This window comes from Bombus fervidus, chromosome 11, assembly GCF_041682495.2.
Source record: "Bombus fervidus isolate BK054 chromosome 11, iyBomFerv1, whole genome shotgun sequence".
Classification (NCBI taxonomy): domain Eukaryota; kingdom Metazoa; phylum Arthropoda; class Insecta; order Hymenoptera; family Apidae; genus Bombus; species Bombus fervidus.
This window is the reverse complement of record NC_091527.1, coordinates 3,048,722-3,062,940: the sequence shown is the minus strand read 5'-3', so window position 1 is coordinate 3,062,940 and position 14,219 is coordinate 3,048,722. Positions and strand designations below refer to the sequence as shown.

At 28.0% G+C, this 14,219-nt stretch overlaps 4 protein-coding genes across 7 annotated transcripts; 2 read left to right on the top strand and 2 right to left on the bottom strand.

Annotated features, from left to right (window-relative positions):
- Positions 1-23: 23 nt before the first annotated feature.
- LOC139991986 (follicle cell protein 3C-1-like) lies at positions 24-2,779 on the bottom strand. 2 transcript variants are annotated; one of them, XM_072012427.1, is made up of 5 exons: positions 2,627-2,779; positions 935-1,078; positions 486-760; positions 307-378; positions 24-226 (listed from the first exon to the last, which is right to left on the bottom strand). In XM_072012427.1, the coding sequence occupies exons 3-5, from the start codon at positions 753-755 to the stop codon at positions 116-118; spliced, it is 453 nt and encodes a 150-aa protein (XP_071868528.1). In that variant the 5' UTR covers positions 756-760; positions 935-1,078; positions 2,627-2,779; the 3' UTR covers positions 24-115. The 2 variants fall into 2 exon arrangements, with proteins under 2 accessions (XP_071868528.1, XP_071868527.1); XM_072012426.1 differs by lacking the exon at positions 2,627-2,779 and having other exon boundaries at positions 935-1,185.
- On the bottom strand, positions 1,096-2,518 carry LOC139992321 (uncharacterized). The gene is made up of 4 exons (XM_072013058.1): positions 2,368-2,518; positions 2,123-2,290; positions 1,766-2,037; positions 1,096-1,723 (listed from the first exon to the last, which is right to left on the bottom strand). The coding sequence occupies exons 1-4, from the start codon at positions 2,474-2,476 to the stop codon at positions 1,223-1,225; spliced, it is 1,050 nt and encodes a 349-aa protein (XP_071869159.1). The 5' UTR covers positions 2,477-2,518; the 3' UTR covers positions 1,096-1,222.
- Positions 2,780-2,968: 189 nt separating the features above from the next.
- Positions 2,969-7,506, top strand: Stt3b (catalytic subunit 3B of the oligosaccharyltransferase complex). Its single transcript, XM_072012389.1, has 7 exons — positions 2,969-3,403; positions 3,611-4,309; positions 4,383-4,693; positions 4,794-5,334; positions 5,429-5,890; positions 5,994-6,084; positions 6,241-7,506. Exons 1-7 carry the CDS (start codon positions 3,183-3,185, stop codon positions 6,319-6,321), a joined length of 2,406 nt encoding a protein of 801 aa, XP_071868490.1. The 5' UTR covers positions 2,969-3,182; the 3' UTR covers positions 6,322-7,506.
- A 1,216-nt stretch (positions 7,507-8,722) lies between these two features.
- On the top strand, positions 8,723-13,846 carry L(3)l1231 (zf-C3Hc3H domain-containing lethal (3) L1231). Of its 3 annotated transcripts, none has more exons than XM_072012399.1 (3): positions 8,723-9,892; positions 10,156-11,599; positions 11,735-13,846. In XM_072012399.1, exons 2-3 carry the CDS (start codon positions 10,222-10,224, stop codon positions 11,899-11,901), a joined length of 1,545 nt encoding a protein of 514 aa, XP_071868500.1. In that variant the 5' UTR covers positions 8,723-9,892; positions 10,156-10,221; the 3' UTR covers positions 11,902-13,846. The 3 variants fall into 3 exon arrangements, with proteins under 3 accessions (XP_071868500.1, XP_071868499.1, XP_071868498.1); XM_072012398.1 differs by having other exon boundaries at positions 8,724-9,597; positions 10,085-11,599; XM_072012397.1 differs by having other exon boundaries at positions 8,724-9,892; positions 10,085-11,599.
- The last annotated feature ends 373 nt before the right edge of the window (positions 13,847-14,219 follow it).

Below are 14,219 nucleotides of genomic sequence, written 5' to 3'. Positions count from 1 at the left end.
GGACATTTAAGAAGGAAATGTGGTAGAATCAATAATGGTTTTATTAAATTAAAAAAGTATAAAGCTTATACATTTATAACAAGTGAGAATACATACATAATAAAAGATATTTATTTTAATATACTGGACATTTGTATGGTGTGCCATCCTTACAACAATATTCTCTTCCAGCAGAAAGATTCGTGTTAATCCATCCACTGTTACAGTTTTTAATAAATAAGTAAGCCTAATATAAAGAAATTATATAACATAACGTTGTTTAATAGTTAATTTGAAACTATTATGAAACATTAAAATAAAACTTACCCTTTCCTTATGACAGTCATATTTTATTGAATTACATAGTATTTTAGGACTGTTTGGCAGATGTTTAATAATCTATAATAAATATTTCATGTTTTGTGTTACTTGAGATAAGAAATTAACTGTACCATCAATAAAATATATGTGTGGTAATAATTTTGTATTTTTATAAATTAACTCACAGTGTCCAAGCATTTATTTGTACACAGTTTATTTCCAGTTGGAGTACATGAAAATGCTCCAGGCAAATCATGAAGAATAGCAGGTTCTCCTGTAGGTAGGTTCTCTTTACCATCCTTTTTAAATTGTCCACTTAAAAAAATTCCACAAGCACAACCAATTGGAAATTCAGTAGTTACAATTTTAAGAGTATCATTTAAAACTTTTATTTTAATTTGATCTGCTGATGCAGATAAGAAATAGAGAATTGATAACAGAAATGCCAGATTCATCTTTTCTGTAAAAAAAATATTTATTTCAGATTTCTCTTATGAATAAGATTATTTTAATTAATAATTACCAATAAAAGAAAGCTGTATCTAAGTATATTAAGAATATATAAAAATCTGTACTCCAAACTGTAAAGTATTAATAAAGTATACAAGTATATATTCAGTTTAATGATACTTACATTAATCAAATTGTCTGCATTACTTGCATGAAGTAATGAAAATCAATAAGTCGTGCAGGTTTTGTTGAAAATGCTTTGTTTTGTAAAATCAGCAATTAAAATAGGTCACATTCATAATAAGCAATATTTCATAATACTGCAGTACTGTAATCATATTGTATTTAAAAAAAAGCTTGTTTTTTTCTTTTAATATGAATATAATCTTAAAATACAAATAAATACATGTACAACAATAAAATTTAGATTACTTTCTTGTTAATAAGATTATACATATTCACTTATGATATTTTATAACTTTTTGATAAGTTTTGCATTTCCTTTTAAAACTATTTTTTTTCCATTTGCAATACAAATATATTCACATTTCATAATTTTTCTTATAGAAACAATTTGCACTTTTATTTCTATTATATCTCCAGCATAACATGGTGCTGGAAATGTAAAGGTTTGTTCAACTACTATGGTTCCTGGGCCTGGCATTTTTGTACCAAGTACTCCCGATACTAAGCCGTTGAGTAGAGCACCATGAACAAGATTATTTGATGTCACAAAATGTATTGGATTATAATCACCAGTTAATTTTGCAAAATTTAATATATCATCTTTGGTAACTGTTTTAAAAACTGATATTTCATTTCCAACTTTCATAGTGTTTAGAACATCTGAAGGTCCTGTACAATATTTCTGCACATACCTTTTTAGCAATTTAAAGAATGGCTCTGAGAACTTCATTTTACTCCACAATGGAATTATAATATATAATTTTTTAACTACTTCTGTTTTTATATATCAAGGTATAATTAGGTATATATCCTTCAAAAATATTTTCTATGTATTTTTAGAATTTTCAACTTTATCCTTTATTTCAGAGCAGTCATTTAAAAATATTGCCGCTAAATTTTTAATACGATTACTTTCATGATTTGACAAATCAGATATTTTTCCAATTAATTCAGTTGTTACTTCACTCTTATAATCAGGGGTAATTAAAAATATTAAACTAGTAATTACTGAAAGTATGATATCTTCATCTTGTGAAGAAAGTAATGGTGTTAATAGACAAATGCCTTGGTTACGTAAAATGTATAGTTTATTTATTGGATCTAAAATATAATCCTTTTGTTAATTAATAGTTATCACAAGGATGTATTTTTTGAAAATAAATCTTTCAAACCATTATATACCTACCAGCACATACATTACAAATACCTCCTACTGCAAAACGTACCAATTTTAAATTATTTTCTGACAAAGCGTGAAGAAACAAATCAATTATTTGTAGTTGTCTTATGTATCCATAATTGATAGGATCATAAGCAAAATTAGCAAGGTTTGCTAACACTTGTTCCCTTGCTTCTGTGGAAATAATTTATTTTCTATAATTATGCAATATAATAATTATATAAGTAATTATATTTTTTTATGCAAATTACCTTTAGATTTAGTGGTCTTAAATTCTGTAGCTAAAAGTTTTAAGAAATCATAACGACCAATAGAATTTTTCCCAGTACGTTTTATTAATTGCTCCTTGCTCGTAAACATGAGAGAATAATTTTCACTTATATTACTTAACGAAATTTCTCACTATTCGACGTGGACGTGGTAAAAAAGATAATTTACAGTTCCTCATGTACAAAAATTTCACTTTCTTAGATGTTTCTTTTGCTCATAATATTTTCTACGATTACATACCAAAATTTTTTTAATTTCTTGTATGTTGTAACGAAAACAGGAAATATTAATTTCGCAGCGTATTATGTTATAGCAAGCAGTCATTAAGTAATAAGGTTATCCGGATATGAGGTTAGGATAAGTGTCAGTAAGTACATTATATGTGACTGCATCTATATTTAGATCATAGTCGATGACCGAATGTGATATTGATATAAAATTAATGCCATTGGTAGACAAACTGTTTCTATTTTATGTGTTGTTAATGAAACCAATCGGCAGCTTGATATTCATAACGAACGTGGTGTGCGTTTAAGCGCATATTCGAACATACCATTCCTGTACCCATATTCCTATGAAAGTAGGTACAGAACGTCATTGCGAAGTCATGGTTAACACGTAGCCGGTGTTCAACGTGTCTTAAACTCCTAGCCTAGGCATAGTGATTTGATAATTTGTTGCAAGCAGCTTGATTTGCAGCGTGTTGAATAGAAACAAATGTTAATATGTTCATGGCAAATGTCTGTTAAAATTTCACGGAAATATTTATCATTACATTCAGAAATTTAAAGGAAATATGTTGCCAAATAGAACATCCATTACAAATACTAGAAAAGATATGTTCCCTGACAAGAAATCGACGTCTAAGCAAATGAAAACTTCTACGTTAACAAATGCCGCTGGTCTTAGTTCTCTTATTACTTTTACTGTTTTGCTACTTGTTTGGATCTCAGGATTTGCTTCTCGGTTATTCGCGGTGATACGTTTTGAAAGTATCATACATGAATTCGATCCCTGGTACGTATTTTTAATTATTACTAATTTATAATAATTATTTAATTTAATATTTTTCATTTAATATTTACCTAACATTTTGTTCATAAAACATAATTTTCATATTTATTAATAATTTAATTGATAAAGTAAATTAGCTTTACATATATGTGTACATATAATATCATTATAAAACATTACTATAAAATAAAATATTCTTTCATAACATAGGTTTAACTACAGAGCTACAGCATATATGGTACAACATGGATTTTATAATTTTTTAAATTGGTTTGATGAAAGAGCATGGTATCCGCTGGGTCGTATTGTAGGCGGAACTGTTTATCCTGGATTAATGATAACCTCTGGATCTATACATTATATATTACATTCTTTAAATATCCCAGTGCATATAAGAGACATTTGTGTATTCTTAGCTCCAATATTTAGTGGTCTTACAGCCATTTCTACGTACTTATTAACAAAAGAAATATGGAGTGCAGGAGCTGGTTTATTTGCAGCGTGTTTTATTGCAATTGTACCTGGTTACATTTCAAGATCTGTAGCAGGAAGTTATGACAATGAAGGCATTGCTATTTTTGCACTACAAATTACATATTATCTGTGGGTTAAGTCAGTTAAAACTGGCTCTATTTTTTGGGCTTCTATGACTGCTCTGTCCTATTTTTATATGGTATCTGCATGGGGTGGTTATGTTTTTATCATTAATTTAATTCCACTTCATGTTTTTGCATTATTGATCATGAATCGATTCAGTAATCGTCTTTTTACAAGTTACACTACATTTTATATTCTGGGACTTTTATTGAGTATGCAAATACCATTTGTTGGTTTTCAACCAATAAGAACATCAGAACACATGGCAGCTGGAGGTGTGTTTGGATTATTAATTTTTGTGGCAACTCTCAGGTGTGTTGATATAATATGTTAGTATAATTTTAATATATCAAATTTTGTAATACAGTATATTTTATTATTATAGATATCTAAGAACTGTACTTACAAAATCTGAAATGAAATACTTTGGAGGAGTAGTTGCAGTTACAGCTGGTATTCTTTTGTTTATTTTAATATGTTTGACTTACGCCGGTGTTATTGCACCTTGGAGTGGAAGGTTTTATTCACTTTGGGATACTGGTTATGCAAAGATACACATTCCAATAATAGCATCTGTTTCTGAACATCAACCTACAACATGGTTTAGCTTTTTCTTTGATTTACACATTCTTGTTACAACGTTTCCTGTGGGCTTGTGGTATTGCATTAAACGTATCAATGATGAACGTGTTTTTGGTAAGAATTAAAAAAAAAAATTCTTTATTAATTTACTACACAAAAATATTAATTATAATTACTAAATATATTAAATATATTAATCATAATTATTTTACAGTTATATTGTATGCTATAAGTGCTGTTTATTTTGCTGGAGTAATGGTGAGGCTTATGCTCACTTTAACTCCAGTTGTTTGTATGCTTGCTGGAATTGCATTTAGTGGTCTTCTTGAATTATTTTTCAAAGAGGAAGACAATGAAAGAAACGATCGAAGTAATAATGGAAGTGAAGAAGAAAGTGAAGAAGAAAGAGAAAGAAGTCCTGGTAGATCACTCTATGATAAAGCTGGTAAACTTCGTAGAATGAGACATGAGAGACCTAGGGGTAATGGAGATGGATTAGGTGTTAATCTTCGAAATGGTGTTGTCATTGGTGCATTTGTATTAATGATGATGTTTACACTGCATTGTACTTGGATTACAAGTAATGCATATTCTAGCCCTTCGATTGTTTTGGCATCATATAGTAACGATGGAGGTAGAGCTATTCTAGATGATTTCAGAGAAGCTTATTATTGGTTAGCACAAAATACACCTACTGATGCTAGGATTATGAGTTGGTGGGATTATGGCTATCAAATTGCTGGAATGGCTAATAGGTATATATTATTAGAGAATAAAATGTGCTATTAAAATTTTTTTGTATATATAATACAATATAATACAATGTGAAGCATTTTCATTTTAATATAGAACTACGCTTGTGGACAATAACACTTGGAATAATTCACATATAGCTCTAGTTGGAAAAGCAATGAGCTCAAATGAAAGTGCTGCTTACGAAATTATGACATCATTAGATGTAGATTATGTATTAGTTATTTTTGGAGGAATGATTGGATATTCCGGAGATGATGTTAATAAGTTCCTTTGGATGGTACGAATTGCTGAAGGCGAACATCCACAAGATATTCGTGAAAGTGATTATTTTACTGAAAAAGGAGAATTTCGCGTGGATTCGGAAGGTTCACCTACCCTTTTGAATTCACTAATGTATAAATTAAGCTACTATCGATTTGGGAAAGTAAAGATTGATTATCGATCGCCCTCTGGTTATGATCGTACGCGTAACGCCGAAATAGGAAATAAAAATTTCCAGTTAACATATTTGGAAGAAGCCTACACGACTGAACATTGGCTTGTTAGAATTTACAGGTAATTTTATAGATAATAATAACAAGATCATAAATTAATTTTATAAATTTTATAATTTTTATACTTATAAATTTCAAACGTCCTTATTCAAATCCAATTTTAGGGTGAAAAAGCCAAATGAATTTAATAGACCAAGCATTCCAATATCTAAACGAATTGTTGCACGAAATGCTAATTCGTATGTTAGTAAAAAGGTGAGAATTCTATTTCCTATGCTAAACAGTTAAAGCAGTTAAAACATTTACTTTTGTTGGATTCTTAATCGTATCGTTTTCCCTTCTTTAAGTCATAACATTGTGTAATTTTGAAATGTAGTTGAAATCGTGGGGTGGGGGACATTAATGTTACAGACACCACGTCGCAAGAAAGGTTACATAAAAGGCCGGCCAACTATTATTAAAGGACAAAAACCTCAACGAAAAACTACGTAACATACATTTATTATCTAATTCATAATAATTTTCAAATACAACTTTTATAATAAGGAAAAAGAATTATACACCGTCCCTTGGGTCTACCACAAATTATACCTCAAATTAAGATTTTAATATCATTAAAACTCGAATCAATTAAATATAGAATAAAAGAAATTTTCAACACTGAAAGCAATTGGGACAATTTTTTAACAAAAAAGATCTTTAAAAAAGCGATCATGTTTTCAATTTTATTTATTACACTACGAAAATTTCTTACTTTTTCAAAATTATGAAATATTATCTATGTATGACTACTTTACATATCGATTAAGTAAAATATAATTTCTATATGGTTGCAGTATATGGTGAATTTCTATAATTAAATTTACATTATTCATGGAGTGGAAAAATTCTATATTCATACAGTTTAAATCTTTGTACTTAAGTAGTCTCTAGCTTTTTGCTTACGTGATTTTATGCATATTATATTCTGATTACAAATTACGAAAATGAGCTTTGAATTATCACATGAGAAATATGATAAAAGAGTTAATACATAAACTTTTCTTATATCTGTGTAATGCACACTAAACATCAATAAGAAAAATTCACTAGTCAAACTGAACGAAAAAATGGAAACATTTATTATAAATATCAAACAGGTGAGATCAGAGGGATTAAATATGTGTTATGTATACACAGTTATACAGTATTGTATACTACTCTTGTTGAACATTTGTAAGAAGAAACTTGTCACTTAAAAGCATTGTACATTTAATATTTGTTTTATTTTTCCTTTTTTTTTGTATAGAATTTAAAAATATAGAAGACAAATTGAATTTTATGCAGTAGAAATATGCTTTTAAGTTTACTGTATTATTTTATTTTATAATTTTTCGACTGTCCATTGTTCTAGCACTTTCTTTAAGTACAGTGCTATAGTTCACATGTTTCATTCAAATTTGAAATTTATATCTTTGTGATCTACATTGTAATCATTCTTCTTATTATAAAACATATTGTTTATTTATAATATGTACATAATCCAATTACTATTTTTAGCAATTGTATGTATTTCAAAGATCACAAAATTATAGTTAAAGCAATGTTAAGTATGCAAAATAGCTGTGTACACAATCATTGTGTATATTTGGTTATAAAGAAAACAAAAAAATATAAATGAAACAAGGTTGTAATACATATCACTGACAACATTATTTTATTTCCTATATAAAATTCGGAAGACTAATGCAATTATATTAGAAAAATGGCAAGCATTAAAAATTATATAATAATGAAAGAATTAAATATATATGTATATTGTGCATATTTAGTATAAATGCATATTTAGTATACACAAGAGAGTAAAAAGATTCGTTTATATAATTTGCATACTCTTATTTTATGCTATTTGACAAAATATGATATTAATATAATATTTGAATTCACTTACCTTTTCTTTAAATAGTAGAGTATTAATAATTAAGCAATTACAAATTTTTTCGGAAAGGATGGACTATATCAACAGGTGGTCTTCTGTAATATATTAATAGGTTATAGTCTTAAATGTCAAAATCAGCTGATCACTGGTAACAACTTTTTAAAGGTTACTAGATTTATAAATTTTAATTGTCTTTTGTAATGCCTTATCACACAAATATAGAATCTAGTTATTTATTAATTCAAAAATTAAATGTTTGATTAAAATTTCGAAAATGATAAATATAAAAATATGGTTTGGTTATGTAGCAATATGAAAATTATTGCTCTTGACATTGACTTCATCGCTCGATTTTATATTTAATACATGCATAATTTATCTTATCTTCATTATTCTTTTTACGTATTTAAGTAATATTTATGAGATTTATATATAGATTTTCTACATCTATTTTTTTTAATTAAGTATAATATCCCTTTAAAGCATGTCAATTATATTTGAATAGATATAGATTACACACTGTTTATTACTTATTAATTATCAAAAGACAATATCTTTTTTATGCACTTCATATTCTACAAAAAGATAATAATTCTATGTTACATGAAATTTTCAATGTTTATTGTAAGAGGCTAACATTTATTTAAAATCAATTATTTCAATATTTCTCGATACATTATATTAATTACTATCATTGTAATTTAATCAATTATATAATTTATTCTTTTAATATTAATATCAAGAAAGTTGGGTAAAATGATGTTACTAAATAACATAATGTAATATTCTATACATGTCATGTTATACATGCCACATTTTAAAATATTAACGAAAAGCTATACATTTATGTAAATCAAATATAATTACTCTAAATACAATGTAGCATTAAGGAAATTAGATCATACAATGGATGTTTTAAAATTGAAAAATGAAATATTATATTTGTCGTTTTATTCATACTATCCTATTTTCTAAAAGAAAAGAAGTAGAAATGAAATTAGGCTTATTATATACATAAAACAGTTAAAAGGTTATGTCAAAATGAATAACGAAGAACAATCTAAACATTTCCAATAGAAATAGTCGAAATCATGTAAAAATATGTTTTCGTAAATTATCATCTAAAATTAGTTAACACTTAAAGTGGACATAAATTGTTTGTATATCAAATTCATAATGATAATACAGTGAATTCAAAGATTTTTCGCATGAGAAACTGTTCGTGTGTGCAGTTTCCGCCATTTTGCTTTCTTTACATCTGACATGTCTTTCTAATGTTATTATCGATGAATGCTAAAATTTGTGCGTGAATCTTCAATTTCGTTGGAGTGTATTTTGTACGAAAAAGGTCGGATTGCTTCTGATTGGGCAACAACCTCCATTACTGTTGGGAGTAATTTCCATTGTCCCAACCTCGGTTAAACTAAACGAAACGAGTTCATAAAGAGGATTTCGTGATAGTATTTGTGAATAGTTTACCCTTGTTATAGGATATAAACATGCTGCAAGATTCATCTTATGAGTTTTTCTGACTATATTACTGAAACTTGATTATAGTAATTTGCAAAGTGTCTTATTGCCTATATAAGGAGTGAACATAACCAAACAGTGTTGATATCCAACATCATGTACTCATGTCAACACTAGAAATAAAATGTTTATTAATATGGCTTTGAATTGTCAAAGTTTGTCAGAACTTTTAGAATTCACATTCAATGCTTTAATATTTCATGTAATGAAATTGTTTGAAAATGTATAGGGTATATTTAATGTGAATTGCTATGCGAGGCAAGGATTGTTTTTATCCTGATCTAGCCATGGACTAAGTTCACGCTTATTGTTTGAACCAGGTGACTTTAGTAATCATCTGATACATATATGTACAGGAATATGTGAATTTAAACTTATACTGATAGTGATATATAGCTTTAATTGATCTAGATATTATTGACTACTAAAGTATTATTTGCACTTCTAAAACACAAAATAAATTTTATTGTCATTTAACTATACAAGATTTTTTGTAAAATTCCACTATAAAATTTGATACTAAATAATAGGTAATCAGTTTTAATGTTTCTATCAAAGCATAACCCATGACAAAACTAAGTTTTGTACATATGCAGATACATGTATATAAGTTGGGTGCGTATTAATATTATTAGCATATGTAGTGAATATGACTATTTTATAAGTTATTATACTTTGTACAAAATTTCATTTTGTTAGTTGTATTACCTTGATGCATATGTAAACATTAATGTCTAAAGCAAATACAAAAACAATCAAACTGTGATATAATACAATAAAAATAACTTTTTATTTTTTTATTCTCAGTATTATGAATTCAGAAATATTTATGTATGGACTTGGATCTAGGCACATGGCTTGAACTAAGTTTTATCTAGATAGGAAGAAAGATTTAGAGAATTTGAGAATGCAGGTGGAACAAGATACAAGGAAAGCGGTAATCAATGAAGGTCCCTATATCCGAAAACTCAAACATGGACAATAAATTGAAGTTTTCGGATCGGTTGAAGGCTTTGCTGAAAACTGAGGCTCGTCAAGATGTCGATCCATATATTTTCAGTGAACCAGAGCCATTTGGTACAGCGACAGGAAGAAATGTTTCAGTAGTGTCGTCTAAAAATTCTAAAGTAATGCAAAATTGCAAAAATAGTAAGACTAAAGAAAAATGTATGAAACAAAGAATAAGGATAACATCCGTACCAGATGCGGAATTCAAAGCTGTACAAGACCGTGCTGTAGAATTAGATGCTGATTGTAGTGTTGGTGGTGGTGGCAGTGGTAGTGGTGATGGTGAACATATAGATTATAAATTTGCAAAAGCAATTCAACAGAAACAGCATCATATTGAAAATTTACAAAGACTAAAAAATAGAAAGCAAAGTCGGGACCATACACTATTGTATTATCCTAGAGCTGGGGATGAAATATCAGATAGTGATTCTAGTGGAGATGAAATGACAATTTATCAACGTTATTGGTTTTCTGGAGAAAGCACTTCAACATTGAATCGTTCTGCACGCCTTTCTCAATTGCGTTCCCAACTAAGAAGAAGATTACTTCAGTTACATAAAGGTGGGACAGACTCAGAAATTTTGTTACGTGATAGAGCTAGATGTCTGTTAGAAGCTGCTTGCAAGGATCCTGCATCTACAGCAAGAGCTTTAAGTGGTTCTCCAAATACAAGTAAAGTGGTTGACGGGCCACTTCTAGTTGGTGGGCTTTGTGGAGCTGAAGGATGTCAACAGATATCTCTGCCCTGTACTCGCCATTGTTCTCGTCATATTATGTTGAATGGAGATCAACTTTTATTCGAACATTGCACTGCCAAATTTAGTGATAATACACAATGTTGTATTCCTGTGTTTGATGTTGCACATGAATTACCTCTTTGTCCAGAACATGCAAGGAAAAGAGATAATTATCATCGTAAAGCCCAAGAGTCTAAACCAAAGAAAGCTCGTAAAAGACCAACATCTCCTACAATTCCCAGGCCTAAATCAAAATCTAGGCCAAAGAAACGAAAGCGGCCTCTTGCAAATAAACTTGAGATTAAAGATCCTACTCTAGTACATGAAGAGAGTCAATATTTGAATCAAATAAACTCTAGTGAAAATCAGACAAAAACTTTGAATAATTTGAATACTGTAGCACAAGGAACTTCAAATTCTGCTAACTTAAATTTAGGATTAGGACTTGGTCTTGGAGGAGGACTTAAAGATCTGGGAGATCATGAAGTGTTTCCTTCTTTGGATCCTGCAGAGCATGATTTTGGCAATGTGCTCAACAACTTACCTGCTGATGCTTTTAATGACCTCTTTATTGGTAATTATAATGATATTGTCCTTTTTGTATTGTGTGATATTAATTTATATAAATGTAATATAATATGTTGTGTGAAATATATTTATTCTTATGAATTACTTTAATTTAAAAATAAAATAAGATTTATGTTTCCAGAAGGCAGAAATGGGGAATATGAACCATCAAGAGAAGAAGAAGAAGAATTGGAGCGAGCATTAGAGGCAGTGGATAAGGATGTACGAAATTTGGAAAGAATGGGGCAAACACATGGACTTTTAGAGCCAGCTTTATTGGCTCAACTTATGTCAGATATTGCTTCGTAGCCCCGCCTATTTTAGTAATATAATAATTTGAAAACGAGTTCACGTGTGTTCCTTATAATATAGAAAAGATACTGTTTGTGTATGTGCTGCTAAATGTAAGATTGTGTTATTGACTTTCGTTATGTAACTATAAAAATCCGAGATAATGGCAGGGATTGACATACAGAAAGTAACAAAAAATAGTTAACTATTACTAATTTAATATAAATTTCATTGGGTACAATTATATTATATAGTTAGATTCCCATAAAAAGGAAGAAAAGAGATCATATTTCTTATAAATTCTACAAATTCCATCCTTGCTAAAAAAGTAATCACGAAAAAATCGTAAAATCATCTTGTTCTTTTATACATTTGCGAATTATTTTGAATACAATTTAAAAGTTCAGTTACAGTGTTGTAGCTATAATGCAGCTATATAGCAATAAATACTTTTTGCTTATGAAAGATACAAAAGTCAAAAGAAAAAAAGCAGTCCTACAAAGTAATTCTACTATATTTGAATTTTTCAGGGCACATAAATTTATTTTTACATATTGCTTTATTCACTATTAATGATTTTTATTTTGTTTTTAAGAACCCTGATATAGCTGCAAATAATAGTCATTAATATTTTGTAAAAATATAATCAAATGATTTTATATAACTTCTCTAAGTTGTATAAAGTTTCTATTTTAAACAGAGGTAAAGTCTTCTATTAAAAGTCAGTATATTATTCAGTTCATTGTACGTTTTGATATGAATATAACTTAGGTTTTGTTTAAACAGAAGTTAGAAGTTTTAACAGATTATTTTCTACTAAGAAACTTTACTTATAAAATAGAATTGCATGGACACATGACTGAACTTAACAAAAACTACATATACATATAAATGGTCATATTCATTTTTTATCATCTGCCTGCTGTAATAATATATGCGAATAATCGCAAATAATCTTATTATTATATGCATAATCATCACTATCATCATTTTCTTCATTTTGTATTATAATCATATAGATAAATGTTCAGTAATAGATAACTGTAACATATAATTAAAGATTCAATTTAATAAGAAGTGCCGAAATAGTTTCATTTTTGATATCTTTAGTAATTGTAATATGATTCAATTTCTTTTGCAGCCTATAAGAAAAGATGACACGTGATATATTATTTTATTATTCAAAGTAAAAATATATAAAATTCAGATTAAAGAATTGTAAGAGGGCACAGATTCTGAGAAAAAAAACTAGATTCCTCTGGTTAATTATAAGGACAACTAAATCATTTACTGCCATTTAACATTTAAATGATTACAACGTAGCTATAGTATTGACACTAGAGTTATCTACGTACATGTAATATTTTCAAATGTACACAATATATTTCAAATTATCATAATTTTAATACATATCGTAATCGAAACTAAAGAAAAAGAACTATGTTGAATCACTTTGTAGACTATAAATAAATGTCATTAGAGAGTAAAGCAGCAGAAAAAACAACTTACTTGTGACACTAGAATTGTACAGATTTTTGTGAGATCTAGTTTTTATTATCAAAGTTTCTGTGCCAAATGTACTAGTTAAGATATTAATTTTTGTACGTTACATGTACGTGTCATTATTCATAAATAATAGGTCGCAAGGAAGTATATCTTGAATAATAAATGTTTTAAATGTAAACCAATGCAAATGGACAGTAATTTGCCACTTGTAAATGGACAGAAATACAATATAATTTACAATTTAACCCATATTGGGATTAAATTAATGTCGTATATATATTGTTATTATATATAGTGGTAGTAAGTAGGTACAGTAATTATTTATATAAGGACAATGCAAAATTTAATCTTAAAACAATGCATTGCTTCAAATGTACCTATATATGTATCTCCTTGTAAAATATCAGCATTAGTACGCATTATTAGGCATTAACAATTATAATAAGCATATTTTTTACATTGTCTTATTGTACTCAGTTTATCCACCCTTATCACATATCCTAAAAGCGTTATTTTTTAAATATGTGTCTATGTTTAATATCTTATGCGATAAAAAAAATTATCAGTATTTTTCTTTCTAAATTTTTTCAATGCGCGTTACGAATAATTTTAAGTAGTTTTTCATATTTTATATTAGTTATCAACAATTCTCTTTTTATATAATTAAAAATATAAATACTTTGTATTTCTTTATTCATTATTACTCAATCTCACAAAATAATATTAAATGTAAAGCAATTAAATTATTGCATGAAGTAAATTTTTTAGGAAACCAAATATAGACACATATTTTCAAATATTTAATTGTTACTAATTCATACTAACTTTAA

Coding starts and splice junctions, on each gene's coding strand:
- Stt3b (XM_072012389.1), top strand. CDS start 3,183: ATGTTGCCAAATAGAACATCCATTACAAATACTAGAAAAGATATGTTC. Junction 3,404..3,610: donor ATACATGAATTCGATCCCTG/GTACGTATTTTT, acceptor TTCATAACATAG/GTTTAACTACAGAGCTACAG. Junction 5,891..5,993: donor TGGCTTGTTAGAATTTACAG/GTAATTTTATAG, acceptor ATCCAATTTTAG/GGTGAAAAAGCCAAATGAAT.
- LOC139991986 (XM_072012427.1), bottom strand. CDS start 755: ATGAATCTGGCATTTCTGTTATCAATTCTCTATTTCTTATCTGCATCA. Junction 379..485: donor CAAATAAATGCTTGGACACT/GTGAGTTAATTT, acceptor TATTTATTATAG/ATTATTAAACATCTGCCAAA. Junction 227..306: donor ATGACTGTCATAAGGAAAGG/GTAAGTTTTATT, acceptor TCTTTATATTAG/GCTTACTTATTTATTAAAAA.
- LOC139992321 (XM_072013058.1), bottom strand. CDS start 2,476: ATGTTTACGAGCAAGGAGCAATTAATAAAACGTACTGGGAAAAATTCT. Junction 2,291..2,367: donor TAAGACCACTAAATCTAAAG/GTAATTTGCATA, acceptor TTATTTCCACAG/AAGCAAGGGAACAAGTGTTA. Junction 1,724..1,765: donor TTGAAAATTCTAAAAATACA/TAGAAAATATTT, acceptor ATTATACCTTGA/TATATAAAAACAGAAGTAGT.